Below are 15,286 nucleotides of genomic sequence, written 5' to 3' on the forward strand. Positions count from 1 at the left end.
GCAGTAGTTGAATCTGTAATGATATGTAGGACTGGTACATGAGGACTGGTACGTATGTAATAAGAATAAGGTCTATATCTGTGAGTATAAAGAAGAGGGCAAGACATGATGTACATACTCAGCTTGATATGAACGACGAGTGACAAATCTAAAAAGAGGAGCAGAAAACACTCATGGCAAAACTGTTGAACCTGTGTTCTGTCACTAAAGAAATTAATGTAAATAATCAGACTCACAAAATAATACGTTCTCAGAAGAACAATATTGATAAATGTGTCTTTTTCGGCTACTTGTTTTACGTCTCCTATTTCGGAACACTCAAATTGTATACGTGTTGTATACAATTTGTTCCAAAGGACACTTGTCACACTTACCGATGGGCTGAATGCGCCGTCCATCGCCTCATGAAACAGTGAGATTATGACATTCAATATACAAGTATATGATTGGTAGATTTTTGGTAGATTTTCTTAAAGATATGTAGACAAAGTTGTGTCGATGGGTTTGTTGACAGCTAGTCTTACCTGAGCCAAAAGCAGTAGACACACGCACACATTCTAAAAACGTTTGTTGGTGCCACCATCGTTAGCATTTAAAATGGCTAAACTCTGAATAGAGGCACAGCTAGGAGAGGGAAGGAGGCGCACTATTTTGAAATGATTGGATTATAATTAGTCACTAGAGGAACAAACTGGAGAGCACCTGCCACGTAACCGGCCTCCATATCCAAACACACAGTCAGGCGCGCACACGCACACACACACACACACACACACACACACACACACACACACACACACACACACACACACACAGTTTGGAAATGATTCTAGCATCCATCCAATTAAGTTGTTTCTTTAAAATGTATCCATTACTTCAATATGAGTTAGTATTAACTAACTTGTAGCAGTAGTTGATGTGATGGCTGTAGTGTTCTGCTGTGTTGTAGCAGTAGTTGATGGGATGGCTGTAGTGTTCTGCTGTGTTGTAGCAGTAGTTGATGGGATGGCTGTAGTGTTCTGCTGTGTTGTAGCAGTAGTTGATGGGATGGCTGTAGTGTTCTGCTGTGTTGTAGCAGTAGTTGATGGGATGGCTGTAGTGTTCTGCTGTGTTGTAGCAGTAGTTGATGGGATGGCTGTAGTGTTCTGCTGTGTTGTAGCAGTAGTTGATGGGATGGCTGTAGTGTTCTGCTGTGTTGTAGCAGTAGTTGATGGGATGGCTGTAGTGTTCTGCTGTGTTGTAGCAGTAGTTGATGGGATGGCTGTAGTGTTCTGCTGTGTTGTAGCAGTAGTTGATGGGATGGCTGTAGTGTTCTGCTGTGTTGTAGCAGTAGTTGATGGGATGGCTGTAGTGTTCTGCTGTGTTGTAGCAGTAGTTGATGGGATAACTGTAGTGTTCTGCTGTGTTGTAGCAGTAGTTGATGGGATGGCTGTAGTGTTCTGCTGTGTTGTAGCAGTAGTTGATGGGATGGCTGTAGTGTTCTGCTGTGTTGTAGCAGTAGTTGATGGGATGGCTGTAGTGTTCTGCTGTGTTGTAGCAGTAGTTGATGGGATGGCTGTAGTGTTCTGCTGTGTTGTAGCAGTAGTTGATGGGATGGCTGTAGTGTTCTGCTGTGTTGTAGCAGTAGTTGATGGGATGGCTGTAGTGTTCTGCTGTGTTGTAGCAGTAGTTGATGGGATAACTGTAGTGTTCTGCTGTGTTGTAGCAGTAGTTGATGGGATGGCTGTAGTGTTCTGCTGTGTTGTAGCAGTAGTTGATGGGATGGCTGTAGTGTTCTGCTGTGTTGTAGCAGTAGTTGATGGGATGGCTGTAGTGTTCTGCTGTGTTGTAGCAGTAGTTGATGGGATGGCTGTAGTGTTCTGCTGTGTTGTAGCAGTAGTTGATGGGATGGCTGTAGTGTTCTGCTGTGTTGTAGCAGTAGTTGATGGGATGGCTGTAGTGTTCTGCTGTGTTGTAGCAGTAGTTGATGGGATGGCTGTAGTGTTCTGCTGTGTTGTAGCAGTAGTTGATGGGATGGCTGTAGTGTTCTGCTGTGTTGTAGCAGTAGTTGATGGGATGGCTGTAGTGTTCTGCTGTGTTGTAGCAGTAGTTGATGGGATGGCTGTAGTGTTCTGCTGTGTTGTAGCAGTAGTTGATGGGATGGCTGTAGTGTTCTGCTGTGTTGTAGCAGTAGTTGATGGGATGGCTGTAGTGTTCTGCTGTGTTGTAGCAGTAGTTGATGGGATGGCTGTAGTGTTCTGCTGTGTTGTAGCAGTAGTTGATGGGATGGCTGTAGTGTTCTGCTGTGTTGTAGCAGTAGTTGATGTGATGGCTGTAGTGTTCTGCTGTGTTGTAGCATTAGTTGATGGGATGGCTGTAGTGTTCTGCTGTGTTGTAGCAGTAGTTGATGGGATGGCTGTAGTGTTCTGCTGTGTTGTAGCAGTAGTTGATGTGATGGCTGTAGTGTTCTGCTGTGTTGTAGCATTAGTTGATGGGATGGCTGTAGTGTTCTGCTGTGTTGTAGCAGTAGTTGATGTGATGGCTGTAGTGTTCTGCTGTGTTGTAGCATTAGTTGATGGGATGGCTGTAGTGTTCTGCTGTGTTGTAGCAGTAGTTGATGGGATGGCTGTAGTGTTCTGCTGTGTTGTAGCATTAGTTGATGGGATGGCTGTAGTGTTCTGCTGTGTTGTAGCAGTAGTTGATGGGATGGCTGTAGTGTTCTGCTGTGTTGTAGCAGTAGTTGATGGGATGGCTGTAGTGTTCTGCTGTGTTGTAGCAGTAGTTGATGGGATGGCTGTAGTGTTCTGCTGTGTTGTAGCAGTAGTTGATGGGATGGCTGTAGTGTTCTGCTGTGTTGTAGCAGTAGTTGATGGGATGGCTGTAGTGTTCTGCTGTGTTGTAGCAGTAGTTGATGGGATGGCTGTAGTGTTCTGCTGTGTTGTAGCAGTAGTTGATGGGATGGCTGTAGTGTTCTGCTGTGTTGTAGCAGTAGTTGATGGGATGGCTGTAGTGTTCTGCTGTGTTGTAGCAGTAGTTGATGGGATGGCTGTAGTGTTCTGCTGTGTTGTAGCAGTAGTTGATGGGATGGCTGTAGTGTTCTGCTGTGTTGTAGCAGTAGTTGATGGGATGGCTGTAGTGTTCTGCTGTGTTGTAGCAGTAGTTGATGGGATGGCTGTAGTGTTCTGCTGTGTTGTAGCAGTAGTTGATGGGATGGCTGTAGTGTTCTGCTGTGTTGTAGCAGTAGTTGATGTGATGGCTGTAGTGTTCTGCTGTGTTGTAGCAGTAGTTGATGTGATGGCTGTAGTGTTCTGCTGTGTTGTAGCAGTAGTTGATGGGATGGCTGTAGTGTTCTGCTGTGTTGTAGCAGTAGTTGATGGGATGGCTGTAGTGTTCTGCTGTGTTGTAGCAGTAGTTGATGTGATGGCTGTAGTGTTCTGCTGTGTTGTAGCAGTAGTTGATGTGATGGCTGTAGTGTTCTGCTGTGTTGTAGCAGTAGTTGATGGGATGGCTGTAGTGTTCTGCTGTGTTGTAGCAGTAGTTGATGGGATGGCTGTAGTGTTCTGCTGTGTTGTAGCAGTAGTTGATGGGATGGCTGTAGTGTTCTGCTGTGTTGTAGCAGTAGTTGATGGGATGGCTGTAGTGTTCTGCTGTGTTGTAGCAGTAGTTGATGTGATGGCTGTAGTGTTCTGCTGTGTTGTAGCATTAGTTGATGGGATGGCTGTAGTGTTCTGCTGTGTTGTAGCAGTAGTTGATGGGATGGCTGTAGTGTTCTGCTGTGTTGTAGCAGTAGTTGATGGGATGGCTGTAGTGTTCTGCTGTGTTGTAGCAGTAGTTGATGGGATGGCTGTAGTGTTCTGCTGTGTTGTAGCAGTAGTTGATGGGATGGCTGTAGTGTTCTGCTGTGTTGTAGCAGTAGTTGATGTGATGGCTGTAGTGTTCTGCTGTGTTGTAGCAGTAGTTGATGTGATGGCTGTAGTGTTCTGCTGTGTTGTCTGTGTGTCTGTAGTGTAATTTTGTGACATGATTTTAATCTCCAAATCAGGAAGAGGAATGTTTTTCTAATAGACCTACCTAAAAAACCTTTACATTGTAGCATGTATTCCTTGTATTCCTTCCTGAATTCATGCATTTATCCATATCTTGATTTTAAAACATTCAATCAAATTAATTTGGTTAACCCTGGGGCAAAATGCAGCATTGCATAATACATTGTCTTTGATGAACATCTCACCTGTTTTCAGTTCCACAGCTGGACTTGGTTCTGTGTGACAACCTCTGTCAACAGCTACAACACTGACAGAGTAGTTTTCACCACAGTGTAGATCAGTGAAAGAGCAGGTGTTTGCAGTGCTTGAGCTGCAGGTGTGGTTGTGTCCATCATGTCCTGTTGCTGTTGCTATGTACATGTCTGCTCCTGAAACATTGGACCAGGACACTGTGCTAGCCCCACATGATGCAGAAACAGAAACATTACTGGGGGCGCAGGGACCTGGAGAGATGGAGGGAAGAAGTGGAGAGAAAGAAAGATTATTCTCTTTCATGTTTCCTTGAACTGGATAAATAAACTTGTGTTGAGGAAATGATAATTAGATTAATGAAATTACACTCTTGGAGATTTGTTCGGATTACTGCATAGCTTTTAGATTTCTTGTTCTCTCTGTGTACCTGCACTGAAGTGAAGAGGAATGCTGGGATTTCCAGCACATGAGTCAGCATATGGTGTCACTGTGATGGTATAGTTCTGGCCACAGTACATAAGGGGTTTCTGACAGCTTGTAGTGTTGGTGTGGCAGGAATGTACGTGTCCATCCTGACCCACTGCTGTCATATTGTAAGCTGTGGCACCGGGGCTTCCTGCCCAGGTCACATGGACTGAGTTGGGACACGCCAGACTGGCACTAACATTCACCGGGGCACAGGGGGCTGGGAAGAGAAAGAGGGAATAGGGAAAAGAAAAAACAGAGTGAAAGGTTTACATTATGTAGGGAATAAGAAGAAGACACATGACATTCTCAAGGTTCAGTCATCACACTGCTAAAATGAACCTGAATGAAAGAACAAAAAGGAATCTTCTCATCTACTTTCAGCCGTATTTATTATTCCAACCTTTTAAACATGTTGCACAAAGTGATAGCCTACTTTCACAGGAAACATCCTTGTGAAGCACACTGATGACATGGTTAAAATGTTTTTAAAAGGTTTGGTATTAAGTGTTCAACTTGTCTGACAAATGTACGTGTGCGAGTGTGTGCATGTGCACACGTATTGGGGGTCTCCGCTTTGTCAGATGTAAGACGGGGGTCTCAAAGGTTGGGAACCGCTCCTTTATCAGATTAATTTATGTCATTCATGCCTACCTACATTCAAATTAATTAATTCGACTCAAATCTTCCCGAGGAGAGCCTGGTTAGACCCAAGTGGCCAAAGCAGCATTACAGAGTATTTGGTAACTATTTAGTGTTGCCTAAATTAAGTTCTCCATGTCTTACCTGAGCTGAATATCAGGGGCTGACTCGGGTCACTGGAACAGTTGCCATTAATAGCCTTCACATCTACAGTGTAGTTGGAGCCACAGGTGATGTTAACAGTACAGTCGAGACCAGAGGACTGGCAGGTGGTATTGCCTTGACTACTCCAGGCAGAAACAGAGTACTGTACTGCCCCCTTGCTGGCAGACCAGGATACAACAGCAGCATTGCTGATACAGTCAGGCGTTACTGAGACATTGGTAGGAACACATGGCACTGCAAAGAGAGCATGGATACAGAGTTAAACATTATAGGTACAGAAACAATAATACTATGTTCCAATGAACTTAAGGAAACCAATGACAAACATTTGACAATTTTGTCACAACATGATTTGAATCTCTGATTCGCATAGAAGAAATGGGGGAAAAGACTATATTAATGGGCAAAGTGTTTTCTTTGTATTCATATTTCTTAAATAATTTTAAATTTGGGGGCGGCAAACATGTTCAATCCTTCCTCCCTTCACTCAATTCATGCATTGATCTTAATCTAGATTTTAAGACACTTAATCAATTTAAGTTTATGACACAACAAGTCAAGATTAGTGACCATCATCTCACCTGTTTTCAGTTCCACAGCTGGACTCGGTTCACTGGGACAACCTCTGCCAACAGCTACAAGACTGACAGAGTAGTTTTCACCACAGTGTAGATCAGTGAAAGAGCAGGAGTTTACAATGCTTGCGTTACAGGTGTGTTCGTGTCCATCATGTGCTGTTGCTGTTGCTATGTACATATCTGCTCCTGGTAAAGGGGACCAGGACACTGTGCTAGCCCCACATGATGCAGAAACAGAGACATTACCGGGGGGGCAGGGACCTGGAGAGATGGAGGGAAGAAATTGTGAGAAAGAAAGATTATTGTCTTTCATGTATTTCATGCAAATTGCAATTAGACCATTCAAAATGTTCTGTTTTGGATGTTGTTAGAATTAGTACATAGCCTTTAGAGTAATCTTGTTCCATCTTTTTACCTGCACTGAAGTGATAAGGAATGCTGGGATTCCCAGCACATGAGTCAGCATATGGTGTCACTGTGATGGTAACGTTCTGGCCACAGTGCATGTTGGGTATGTGACAGCCGGTACTGTTGGTGGAGCAGTCATGTATGCGTCCATCATGACCCACTGCCGTCACATTGTAAGATGTGGCACTGGAGCTTCCTGCCCAGGTCACATGGGCTGTGTTGGGACACGCCAGACTGGCACTAACATTCACTGGGGCACATGGTACTAGGAAGAGAAAGAGGTAAATATATTTGATGTATTCACAGGAATTAAATGAGTAATTAAGTAATGCATTTAGTAATTAAGTCAGACATCCTGATACCAACATTTAAATTATATTGTACTGAAGAACGTGTAAATGCTCCGGTCAGCATTACACAGTCGTTAGTGACCATCATCTCACCTGTTTTCAGTTCCACAGCTGGACTTGGTTCTGTGTGACAACCTCTGTCAACAGCTACAACACTGACAGAGTAGTTTCCACCACAGTGTAGATCAGTGAAAGAGCAGGTGTTTGCAACGCTTGGGATACAGGTGTGGTTGTGTCCATCATGTCCTGTTGCTGTTGCTATGTACATGTCTGCTCCTGAAACATTGGACCAGGACACTGTGCTAGCCCCACATGATGCAGAAACAGAAACATTACTGGGGGCGCAGGGACCTGGAGAGATGGAGGGAAGAAGTGGAGAGAAAGAACGATTATTCTCTTTCATGTTTCCTTGAACTGGATAAATAAACTTGTGTTGAGGAAATGATAATTAGATTAATGAAATTACACTCTTGGAGATTTGTTCGGATTACTGCATAGCTTTTAGATTTCTTGTTCTCTCTGTGTACCTGCACTGAAGTGAAGAGGAATGCTGGGATTTCCAGCACATGAGTCAGCATATGGTGTCACTGTGATGGTATAGTTCTGGCCACAGTACATAAGGGGTTTCTGACAGCTTGTAGTGTTGGTGTGGCAGGAATGTACGTGTCCATCCTGACCCACTGCTGTCATATTGTAAGCTGTGGCACCGGGGCTTCCTGCCCAGGTCACATGGACTGAGTTGGGACACGCCAGACTGGCACTAACATTCACCGGGGCACAGGGGGCTGGGAAGAGAAAGAGGGAATAAGGAAAAGAAAAAACAGAGTGAAAGGTTTACATTATGTAGGGAATAAGAAGAAGACACATGACATTCTCAAGGTTCAGTCATCACACTGCTAAAATGAACCTGAATGAAAGAACAAAAAGGAATCTTCTCATCTACTTTCAGCCGTATTTATTATTCCAACCTTTTAAACATGTTGCACAAAGTGATAGCCTACTTTCACAGGAAACATCCTTGTGAAGCACACTAATGACATGGTTAAAATGTTTTTAAAAGGTTTGGGATTAAGTGTTCAACTTGTCTGACAAATGTACGTGTGCGAGTGTGTGCATGTGCACACGTATTGGGGGTCTCCGCTTTGTCAGATGTAAGACGGGGGTCTCAAAGGTTGGGAACCGCTCCTTTATCAGATTAATTTATGTCATTCATGCCTACCTACATTCAAATTAATTAATTCGACTCAAATCTTCCCGAGGAGAGCCTGGTTAGACCCAAGTGGCCAAAGCAGCATTACAGAGTATTTGGTAACTATTTAGTGTTGCCTAAATTAAGTTCTCCATGTCTTACCTGAGCTGAATATCAGGGGCTGACTCGGGTCACTGGAACAGTTGCCATTAATAGCCTTCACATCTACAGTGTAGTTGGAGCCACAGGTGATGTTAACAGTACAGTCGAGACCAGAGGACTGGCAGGTGGTATTGCCTTGACTACTCCAGGCAGAAACAGAGTACTGTACTGCCCCCTTGCTGGCAGACCAGGATACAACAGCAGCATTGCTGATACAGTCAGGCGTTACTGAGACATTGGTAGGAACACATGGCACTGCAAAGAGAGCATGGATACAGAGTTAAACATTATAGGTACAGAAACAATAATACTATGTTCCAATGAACTTAAGGAAACCAATGACAAACATTTGACAATTTTGTCACAACATGATTTGAATCTCTGATTCGCATAGAAGAAATGGGGGAAAAGACTATATTAATGGGCAAAGTGTTTTCTTTGTATTCATATTTCTTAAATAATTTTAAATTTGGGGGCGGCAAACATGTTCAATCCTTCCTCCCTTCACTCAATTCATGCATTGATCTTAATCTAGATTTTAAGACACTTAATCAATTTAAGTTTATGACACAACAAGTCAAGATTAGTGACCATCATCTCACCTGTTTTCAGTTCCATAGCTGGACTCGGTTCACTGGGACAACCTCTGCCAACAGCTACAAGACTGACAGAGTAGTTTTCACCACAGTGTAGATCAGTGAAAGAGCAGGAGTTTACAATGCTTGCGTTACAGGTGTGTTCGTGTCCATCATGTGCTGTTGCTGTTGCTATGTACATATCTGCTCCTGGTAAAGGGGACCAGGACACTGTGCTAGCCCCACATGATGCAGAAACAGAGACATTACCGGGGGGGCAGGGACCTGGAGAGATGGAGGGAAGAAATTGTGAGAAAGAAAGATTATTGTCTTTCATGTATTTCATGCAAATTGCAATTAGACCATTCAAAATGTTCTGTTTTGGATGTTGTTAGAATTAGTACATAGCCTTTAGAGTAATCTTGTTCCATCTTTTTACCTGCACTGAAGTGATAAGGAATGCTGGGATTCCCAGCACATGAGTCAGCATATGGTGTCACTGTGATGGTAACGTTCTGGCCACAGTGCATGTTGGGTATGTGACAGCCGGTACTGTTGGTGGAGCAGTCATGTATGTGTCCATCATGACCCACTGCCGTCACATTGTAAGATGTGGCACTGGAGCTTCCTGCCCAGGTCACATGGGCTGTGTTGGGACACGCCAGACTGGCACTAACATTCACTGGGGCACATGGTACTAGGAAGAGAAAGAGGTAAATATATTTGATGTATTCACAGGAATTAAATGAGTAATTAAGTAATGCATTTAGTAATTAAGTCAGACATCCTGATACCAACATTTAAATTATATTGTACTGAAGAACGTGTAAATGCTCCGGTCAGCATTACACAGTCGTTAGTGACCATCATCTCACCTGTTTTCAGTTCCACAGCTGGACTTGGTTCTGTGTGACAACCTCTGTCAACAGCTACAACACTGACAGAGTAGTTTCCACCACAGTGTAGATCAGTGAAAGAGCAGGTGTTTGCAACGCTTGGGATACAGGTGTGGTTGTGTCCATCATGTCCTGTTGCTGTTGCTATGTACATGTCTGCTCCTGAAACATTGGACCAGGACACTGTGCTAGCCCCACATGATGCAGAAACAGAAACATTACTGGGGGCGCAGGGACCTGGAGAGATGGAGGGAAGAAGTGGAGAGAAAGAACGATTATTCTCTTTCATGTTTCCTTGAACTGGATAAATAAACTTGTGTTGAGGAAATGATAATTAGATTAATGAAATTACACTCTTGGAGATTTGTTCGGATTACTGCATAGCTTTTAGATTTCTTGTTCTCTCTGTGTACCTGCACTGAAGTGAAGAGGAATGCTGGGATTTCCAGCACATGAGTCAGCATATGGTGTCACTGTGATGGTATAGTTCTGGCCACAGTACATAAGGGGTTTCTGACAGCTTGTAGTGTTGGTGTGGCAGGAATGTACGTGTCCATCCTGACCCACTGCTGTCATATTGTAAGCTGTGGCACCGGGGCTTCCTGCCCAGGTCACATGGACTGAGTTGGGACACGCCAGACTGGCACTAACATTCACCGGGGCACAGGGGGCTGGGAAGAGAAAGAGGGAATAAGGAAAAGAAAAAACAGAGTGAAAGGTTTACATTATGTAGGGAATAAGAAGAAGACACATGACATTCTCAAGGTTCAGTCATCACACTGCTAAAATGAACCTGAATGAAAGAACAAAAAGGAATCTTCTCATCTACTTTCAGCCGTATTTATTATTCCAACCTTTTAAACATGTTGCACAAAGTGATAGCCTACTTTCACAGGAAACATCCTTGTGAAGCACACTAATGACATGGTTAAAATGTTTTTAAAAGGTTTGGGATTAAGTGTTCAACTTGTCTGACAAATGTACGTGTGCGAGTGTGTGCATGTGCACACGTATTGGGGGTCTCCGCTTTGTCAGATGTAAGACGGGGGTCTCAAAGGTTGGGAACCGCTCCTTTATCAAATTAATTTATGTCATTCATGCCTACCTACATTTGAATTAATTAATTCGACTCAAATCTTCCCGAGGAGAGCCTGGTTAGACCCAAGTGGCCAAAGCAGCATTACAGAGTATTTGGTAACTATTTAGTGTTGCCTAAATTAAGTTATCCATGTCTTACCTGAGCTGAATATCAGGGGCTGACTCGGGTCACTGGAACAGTTGCCATTAATAGCCTTCACATCTACAGTGTAGTTGGAGCCACAGGTGATGTTAACAGTACAGTCGAGACCAGAGGACTGGCAGGTGGCATTGCCTTGACTACTCCAGGCAGAAACAGAGTACTGTACTGCCCCCTTGCTGGCAGACCAGGATACAACAGCAGCATTGCTGATACAGTCAGGCGTTACTGAGACATTGGTAGGAACACATGGCACTGCAAAGAGAGCATGGATACAGAGTTAAACATTATAGGTACAGAAACAATAATACTATGTTCCAATGAACTTAAGGAAACCAATGACAAACATTTGACAATTTTGTCACAACATGATTTGAATCTCTGATTCGCATAGAATAAATGGGGGAAAAGACTATATTAATGGGCAAAGTGTTTTCTTTGTATTCATATTTCTTAAATAATTTTAAATTTGGGGGCGGCAAACATGTTCAATCCTTCCTCCCTTCACTCAATTCATGCATTGATCTTAATCTAGATTTTAAGACACTTAATCAATTTAAGTTTATGACACAACAAGTCAAGAAAAGGATTAGTGACCATCATCTCACCTGTTTTCAGTTCCACAGCTGGACTCGGTTCACTGGGACAACCTCTGTCAACAGCTACAACACTGACAGAGTAGTTTTCACCACAGTGTAGATCAGTGAAAGAGCAGGAGTTTACAATGCTTGCGTTACAGGTGTGTTCGTGTCCATCATGTGCTGTTGCTGTTGCTATGTACATATCTGCTCCTGGTAAAGGGGACCAGGACACTGTGCTAGCCCCACATGATGCAGAAACAGAGACATTACCGGGGGGGCAGGGACCTGGAGAGATGAAGGGAAGAAATTGTGAGAAAGAAAGATTATTGTCTTTCATGTATTTCATGCAACTTGCAATTAGACCATTCAAAATGTTCTGTTTTGGATGTTGTTAGAATTAGTACATAGCCTTTAGAGTAATCTTGTTCCATCTTTTTACCTGCACTGAAGTGATAAGGAATGCTGGGATTCCCAGCACATGAGTCAGCATATGGTGTCACTGTGATGGTAACGTTCTGGCCACAGTGCATGTTGGGTATGTGACAGCCGGTACTGTTGGTGGAGCAGTCATGTATGTGTCCATCATGACCCACTGCCGTCATATTGTAAGATGTGGCACTGGAGCTTCCTGCCCAGGTCACATGGGCTGTGTTGGGACACGCCAGACTGGCACTAACATTCACTGGGGCACATGGTACTAGGAAGAGAAAGAGGTAAATATATTTGATGTATTCACAGGAATTAAATGAGTAATTAAGTAATGCATTTAGTAATTAAGTCAGACATCCTGATACCAACATTTAAATTATATTGTACTGAACGTGTAAATGCTCCGGTCAGCATTACACAGTCGTTAGTGACCATCATCTCACCTGTTTTCAGTTCCACAGCTGGACTTGGTTCTGTGTGACAACCTCTGTCAACAGCTACAACACTGACAGAGTAGTTTCCACCACAGTGTAGATCAGTGAAAGAGCAGGTGTTTGCAACGCTTGGGATACAGGTGTGGTTGTGTCCATCATGTCCTGTTGCTGTTGCTATGTACATGTCTGCTCCTGAAACATTGGACCAGGACACTGTGCTAGCCCCACATTCAGTAGAAACAGAAACATTACTGGGGGCGCAGGGACCTGGAGAGATGGAGGGAAGAAGTGGAGAGAAAGAAAGATTATTCTCTTTCATGTTTCCTTGAACTGGATAAATAAACTTGTGTTGAGGAAATGATAATTAGATTAATGAAATTACACTCTTGGAGATTTGTTCGGATTACTGCATAGCTTTTAGATTTATTGTTCTCTCTGTGTACCTGCACTGAAGTGAAGAGGAATGCTGGGATTTCCAGCACATGAGTCAGCATATGGTGTCACTGTGATGGTATAGTTCTGGCCACAGTACATAAGGGGTTTCTGACAGCTTGTAGTGTTGGTGTGGCAGGAATGTACGTGTCCATCCTGACCCACTGCTGTCATATTGTAAGCTGTGGCACCGGGGCTTCCTGCCCAGGTCACATGGACTGAGTTGGGACACGCCAGACTGGCACTAACATTCACCGGGGCACAGGGGGCTGGGAAGAGAAAGAGGGAATAGGGAAAAGAAAAAACAGAGTGAAAGGTTTACATTATGTAGGGAATAAGAAGAAGACACATGACATTCTCAAGGTTCAGTCATCACACTGCTAAAATGAACCTGAATGAAAGAACAAAAAGGAATCTTCTCATCTACTTTCAGCCGTATTTATTATTCCAACCTTTTAAACATGTTGCACAAAATGATAGCCTACTTTCACAGGAAACATCCTTGTAAAGCACACTGATGACATGGTTAAAATGTTTTTAAAAGGTTTGGGATTAAGTGTTCAACTTGTCTGACAAATGTACGTGTGCGAGTGTGTGCATGTGCACACGTATTGGGGGTCTCCGCTTTGTCAGATGTAAGACGGGGGTCTCAAAGGTTGGGAACCGCTCCTTTATCAAATTAATTTATGTCATTCATGCCTACCTACATTCAAATTAATTAATTCGACTCAAATCTTCCAGAGGAGAGCCTGGTTAGACCCAAGTGGCCAAAGCAGCATTACAGAGTATTTGGTAACTATTTAGTGTTGCCTAAATTAAGTTCTCCATGTCTTACCTGAGCTGAATATCAGGGGCTGACTCGGGTCACTGGAACAGTTGCCATTAATAGCCTTCACATCTACAGTGTAGTTGGAGCCACAGGTGATGTTAACAGTACAGTCGAGACCAGAGGACTGGCAGGTGGCATTGCCTTGACTACTCCAGGCAGAAACAGAGTACTGTACTGCCCCCTTGCTGGCAGACCAGGATACAACAGCAGCATTGCTGATACAGTCAGGCGTTACTGAGACATTGGTAGGAACACATGGCACTGCAAAGAGAGCATGGATACAGAGTTAAACATTATAGGTACAGAAACAATAATACTATGTTCCAATGAACTTAAGGAAACCAATGACAAACATTTGACAATTTTGTCACAACATAATTTGAATCTCTGATTCGCATAGAAGAAATGGTGGAAAAGACTATATTAATGGGCAAAGTGTTTTCTTTGTATTCATATTTCTTAAATAATTTTAAATTTGGGGGCGGCAAACATGTTCAATCCTTCCTCCCTTCACTCAATTCATGCATTGATCTTAATCTAGATTTTAAGACACTTAATCAATTTAAGTTTATGACACAACAAGTCAAGAAAAGGATTAGTGACCATCATCTCACCTGTTTTCAGTTCCACAGCTGGACTCGGTTCACTGGGACAACCTCTGTCAACAGCTACAACACTGACAGAGTAGTTTTCACCACAGTGTAGATCAGTGAAAGAGCAGGAGTTTACAACGCTTGCGTTACAGGTGTGTTTGTGTCCATCATGTGCTGTTGCTGTTGCTATGTACATATCTGCTCCTGGTAGAGGGGACCAGGACACTGTGCTAGCCCCACATGATGCAGAAACAGAGACATTACCGGGGGGGCAGGGACCTGGAGAGATGGAGGGAAGAAATTGTGAGAAAGAAAGATTATTGTCTTTCATGTATTTCATGCAAATTGCAATTAGACCATTGAAAATGTTCTGTTTTGGATGTTGTTAGAATTAGTACATAGCCTTTAGAGTAATCTTGTTCCATCTTTTTACCTGCACTGAAGTGATAAGGAATGCTGGGATTCCCAGCACATGAGTCAGCATATGGTGTTACTGTGATGGTAACGTTCTGGCCACAGTGCATGTTGGGTATGTGACAGCCGGTACTGTTGGTGGAGCAGTCATGTATGTGTCCATCATGACCCACTGCCGTCACATTGTAAGATGTGGCACTGGAGCTTCCTGCCCAGGTCACATGGGCTGTGTTGGGACACGCCAGACTGGCACTAACATTTACTGGGGCACATGGTACTAGGAAGAGAAAGAGGTAAATATATTTGATGTATTCACGGAAATTAAATTAGTAATTAAGTAATGCATTTAGTAATTAAGTCAGACATCCTGATACCAACATTTAAATTATATCGTACTGAAGAACGTGTAAATGCTCCGGTCAGCATTACACAGTCGTTAGTGACCATCATCTCACCTGTTTTCAGTTCCACAGCTGAACTTGGTTCACTGTGACAACCTCTGTCAACAGCTACAACACTGACAGAGTAGTTTCCACCACAGTGTAGATCAGTGAAAGAGCAGGTGTTGGCAGTGCTTGAGTTGCAGGTGTGGTTGTGTCCATCATGTCCTGTTGCTGTTGCTATGTACGCGTCTGCTCCTGAAATATTGGACCAGGACACTGTGCTAGCCCCACATGATGCAGAAACAGA

General features: G+C 43.4%; 2 protein-coding genes across 2 annotated transcripts; both read right to left on the bottom strand.

Annotated features, from left to right (window-relative positions):
- Positions 1–72: 72 nt before the first annotated feature.
- LOC308334691 (fibronectin type III domain-containing protein 7-like) lies at positions 73–6,736 on the bottom strand (the record flags this gene model as incomplete). The annotated part of the gene is made up of 6 exons (XM_080791495.1): positions 73–78; positions 4,326–4,468; positions 4,645–4,902; positions 5,469–5,723; positions 6,071–6,124; positions 6,721–6,736. The coding sequence occupies 6 exons, from the start codon at positions 6,734–6,736 to the stop codon at positions 73–75; spliced, it is 732 nt and encodes a 243-aa protein (XP_080647621.1).
- Positions 6,737–9,430: 2,694 nt separating this feature from the next.
- On the bottom strand, positions 9,431–14,305 carry LOC308334692 (fibronectin type III domain-containing protein 7-like; the record flags this gene model as incomplete). The annotated part of the gene is made up of 7 exons (XM_080791496.1): positions 14,204–14,305; positions 13,596–13,850; positions 12,772–13,029; positions 12,338–12,595; positions 10,885–11,139; positions 10,122–10,318; positions 9,431–9,448 (listed from the first exon to the last, which is right to left on the bottom strand). Exons 3-7 carry the CDS (start codon positions 12,932–12,934, stop codon positions 9,431–9,433), a joined length of 891 nt encoding a protein of 296 aa, XP_080647622.1. The 5' UTR covers positions 12,935–13,029; positions 13,596–13,850; positions 14,204–14,305.
- Between the last annotated feature and the right edge of the window lie 981 nt (positions 14,306–15,286).

This window comes from Protomyctophum bolini (genome assembly GCF_963924005.1).
Source record: "Protomyctophum bolini genome assembly, chromosome: 19".
Classification (NCBI taxonomy): Eukaryota; Metazoa; Chordata; class Actinopteri; order Myctophiformes; family Myctophidae; genus Protomyctophum; species Protomyctophum bolini.